The 4,123-nt window shown below is 46.3% G+C and overlaps 1 protein-coding gene across 1 annotated transcript; it reads right to left on the minus strand.

Moving 5' to 3' along the window:
• Positions 1-320: 320 nt before the first annotated feature.
• LOC108830326 (uncharacterized) lies at positions 321-1,097 on the minus strand. Its single transcript, XM_056992962.1, has one exon. The coding sequence runs from the start codon at positions 1,095-1,097 to the stop codon at positions 321-323; it is 777 nt and encodes a 258-aa protein (XP_056848942.1).
• Between the last annotated feature and the right edge of the window lie 3,026 nt (positions 1,098-4,123).

Genomic DNA, 4,123 nt, shown 5'->3' on the forward strand with positions numbered 1-4,123 from the left:
TTACCAGTAGTACTAGACCTGAAAGGGTTTAATTCATTAAATAAAATTAGTTTAGGGGTTATTTCGTTAAATATTTAGTTTGAGGGTTTTTATCCAAAACAAACTTAGTTGAGGGTTTTTACGTTAAAAATCCTATAAACACATATCTTTTTAGTGATATTCTCTGGTGTACTATGTACACTATAGTTGTACTATAGTTCTTGCATTTACAACCAAACCGTGAAGAACAAGTATAAACAAACTTTCTTAGAAAGCTAGCAACTTTTTTTTTTTTTTGAAACACATGCACTGATTAAAAGGCTGAAAAACAGACATAGAGTTTAAGAGGCCACTAGGCTTGGGCCCGAATACAAGCATGCCTTAGCATGTAAATCCGCAAGCCCATTTAGGTCTCTTTTGATGAAACTGAAACGACAAGAAACAAAAGATGAAGAAGAAATCGTGGCGATATCCGAGAGCACTCCGTAGAGCTCAATCGATCGTCGTCCCGATGCTAAAGCTCCGATGAGCACTTGTGAATCTGATCGAAGCCAGATATGTTTGATGTTGAGATCAGCGGCATGTAGTAGAGCGCTTCTGACGGCTAACGCCTCCGCCATGCAAGCCGATTGGATGTGTTCCTGCAGGTGAGATCCTCTGCTCATCTCTCTTTCATTATGATCGAACAACACCCACGCTAATCCCGCTTTTCCTGTTCTTGCATTCCACGCCGCGTCTGTGTTGACAATCACCAGATCGGGATTGAGAGACGGCAGCATCAGTGAAGGAGGAGGAAGATGCAGGGGAGGCGGTTTGTTTGTTGCTTTTGCCATCCCCGGTTGCGTTTGTTCCCACTCTCTTGCGGCTCTGATCGATTTGATGTTAATCTCCGCCGCCGTTGACGGTTTATTCTCAAATAGTAGCTGGTTTTGCGAGGTCCATATGAACCAGCAAATCCATGGGAATACATTAGAGGAGATTCCGTGTGGCGGGAGGTTGATCCAAGCAGTAGAGAGAACAAGAGCTGACTTGAAGGAGGTGACTTGCGAAGGGTCAAAAGCGGTGGTCCAAGGTCCCAGCGCCCATACTTCTTTAGCAAAACGGCAGTGAAAAAGCATATGTAGCGAGGTCTCTGTCTCCCCACACCGGCAGCAGGCATTTGAGACCTGTATGTTCCTCTTTAGGAGATTCTCACAAGTTGGTAGAGCATTGTGATAGCTTCCACAAGAACATTTTCAGCTTGGGTAAGAGGTTCGGGGACCATACATATTTAGTCCAACTCCATCCTTCAGTATCCTGCTCCAAGAGTTCTGCTGTCGATTGGAGTTTAGTTGTTTGCAGCGATAGATAACCCGTTTTTGCCGTGTAGGTACCTGAGCTGTGGAAGCCCCAAAAATAGGAATCACGAGCCCCCAGTTTACTTGGGTAAATAGAGAGGATGTGTGAAGATGGCTCAGGTAACAGCTTGTCGATCTTGATCTTATTCCATTCCTTGGTCTCGCGTGATAGCAGATCAGATACTAGGAGATCTTGATCTTGTGCTAAAACTGGACCGTACGGTTTCATTTTGGTGTCAGGTTTGATCCAGGAGTCCTTCCAGACGCTTGTAGCTTCTCCATCTCCAATTGCTTTCCCCAAGTGGTTGAGGAGAACATCCCTACCCCGAAGGATGCCTTTCCAGCCGTGAGAAGAAGATGTAGCAGCGTGAATTGTCAGGAAGGAAGAATTGGAGCAGTACTTCCCCACTAGGATTCGGGCCAGTAAGCAATCCGGTTTGGTGATGATTCGCCAGGATATCTTTCCCAGCAAAGCTCTGTTGGAAGCTTGGATATCTCGGAACCCGAGGCCTCCCATACCTTTTGGCAATGTAAGTGTGTCCCAAGAAACCCAGCAGACTTTCTTTTCCCACCAAAATCGCGTGAGCACTGACTGTATGCGTTTGCATAAACTCACAGGGAGCTCAAAGGCAGACATGGCAAAGTTGGGGATGGCAGAAAGAACTGATTGTAGCATTACAGCTTTTCCCGCCATAGAGAGAAAGCATGTAGACCAGCTGAGCGCCTTCTGCTGCATTCTGTCGACGATAGAGGAGAAGAGATCCTTTTTCTTCCTCCCAAAGTGCTTTGGAAGTCCCAGGTACTTACCCACACCGCCCTCTTTCTCTATTTTCAGATGTTGCTTGACTCTCAATCGGACATCTTATGGGGGTTTTGCAGAGAAAGAGATCGAAGACTTTGCTGTATTGATCATCTGCCCTGAAGCTGCCTCATAGCTGTGAAGGATATTCATTAACGCGACGCAACTTTGGGGGTCGGTCTTGGTGAATATCATGGTGTCATCAGCAAATAGCAGGTGGTTGATCCTTGGGCAATTTCTAGCAACTCGTAGTCCTGCCATTGTGCCATTAATCTGGGCTTTTTTGCAGAGACCAGACAAGACCTCTCCGCACAAGATGAAAATATAAGGGGATAGAGGGTCGCCTTGGCGTATTCCCCGTTGCGGCACAACACTTCCAGCCACCACATTGTTGATGAGGAAAGAGTAGGACACTGTCGTGATGCATTGCATCAATAGTTGTATCCAGGTAGTATCAAAAACTATTCTCATCAGAACTGCTTCAATGAAAGACCACTCTAATCTATCATATGCTTTGCTAATGTCAGTTTTAACTGCCATTGAACAGTGGACCGTGGCTTGGGACGTCTTGAGGTAATGCAGCATCTCGTGCGTGATGAGCACGTTATCCGTTATTGCCCTATCAGGTACGAACGCTGACTGTGTCTCGGAGATAATGTCTTGTAGAACCGGTTTCAGTCTTAGGGAGAGGATCTTAGAAATTATCTTGTAGTACACATTACAGAGGGCGATTGGCCTGTAGTCAGAGACTAGTTTTGGACTCTGGATTTTAGGAATTAGCCTGATGTGGGTAGTATTGATCGTATTAGGCAGTGATCCTGTAGAGAAGAAAAGCTGAATTTCTTTGGTGATTGCAGGGCCTATAGATGTCCAGTTGGACTGGAAGAAGCTAGCTGAGAACCCGTCTGGGCCGGGAGCCTTATCAGGATGGATCTCGAAGAGGGCTGTTTTCACTTCTGATGCAGAGGGTATCGCAACAAGGGTCTCGTTTGTCGACGTGGAGATGCACGGAGTTACAGCCTTGTTGACAATTTCCGCAGCAGGAGGGGAGGAGGAGTTGAAGATTTGTTGGAAGTAGTTGGAGATTACTCCTACAATCTGTTAATCCTCGAAGACCGGTGTTCCTGAAGCATCTTCTATAACAGTCAGTCTGTTTCGGGCTCGTCTACTGTTGGTGCTTGCGTGGAAGAAGGCGGTGTTTTTGTCTCCCAGGGTCAGCCACAGCTGCCTGCTTCGTTGCTTCCAATACTCCTCCTCTGCTCTATAAGCAAGGAGGAGCTTTTGGTTGATCGATGAGATCAGAAGCCCATCATCTAGCTGATCAGCCATTGCTTTATCCAGTTCCTTTCTCAGCTCCGCTATTAGCTTTTGACTATTTATGTAGTTAGTCTTGCTCCAAGCTGCAATGGCGTGCCTGCACTTTCCAATTCTCTGAGCAATCGTCAGGTTTGGTTCCTCCCTCCAAACTTTATCAACCAACTCCCTTACTTCCTCATTATCTCTTAATCTCCTGTCGTATCTGAACAATTTCTGTGGTTTTTTCTTTTTGGAGTCAAAGACAGAGAGAACAGGTCTGTGATCAGACCCTTCGAAGGATAGATAATGGGATCGGCCATTGGGGAAAAGATCGGACCAGGCGCTGTTGGCGATAGCCCTATCGAGGCGACAGTGGATTAGATGTGTGTGTCGCACGCCTCTCCATGACAGGAAGTTACCTGAGTGCTTGAGGTCGAAGAGGTCACAAGCTGATAGGAAGGAGCGAAACGCCGTGAAAGAGCTCTCAGGTCGTTCTCGTCCTCCTGATTTCTCTCCATTTCCAGTTATTTCATTAAAGTCTCCGGTGAGAAACCATGCGGAGTCTCTTGATTCTGCTATAGCTAATAGTTGATCCCAAACTTCTTGTCTTTTAGGTACCTCTGGGGCGCCATACACAAAGGTACTGTAGAAAGAGGTGTTCTTGAACGTGATCCGCGTATCAATGAAGTGGGGGTTAGAGGAGAGGACTTGA

This window comes from Raphanus sativus, chromosome 8 (assembly GCF_000801105.2).
Source record: "Raphanus sativus cultivar WK10039 chromosome 8, ASM80110v3, whole genome shotgun sequence".
In the NCBI taxonomy this organism is placed as follows: Eukaryota; Viridiplantae; Streptophyta; class Magnoliopsida; order Brassicales; family Brassicaceae; genus Raphanus; species Raphanus sativus.

Bases quoted from the DNA above. Each gene is read 5' to 3' on its own strand.
- LOC108830326 (XM_056992962.1), bottom strand. From the start codon at position 1,097: ATGCTTTTTCACTGCCGTTTTGCTAAAGAAGTATGGGCGCTGGGACCT.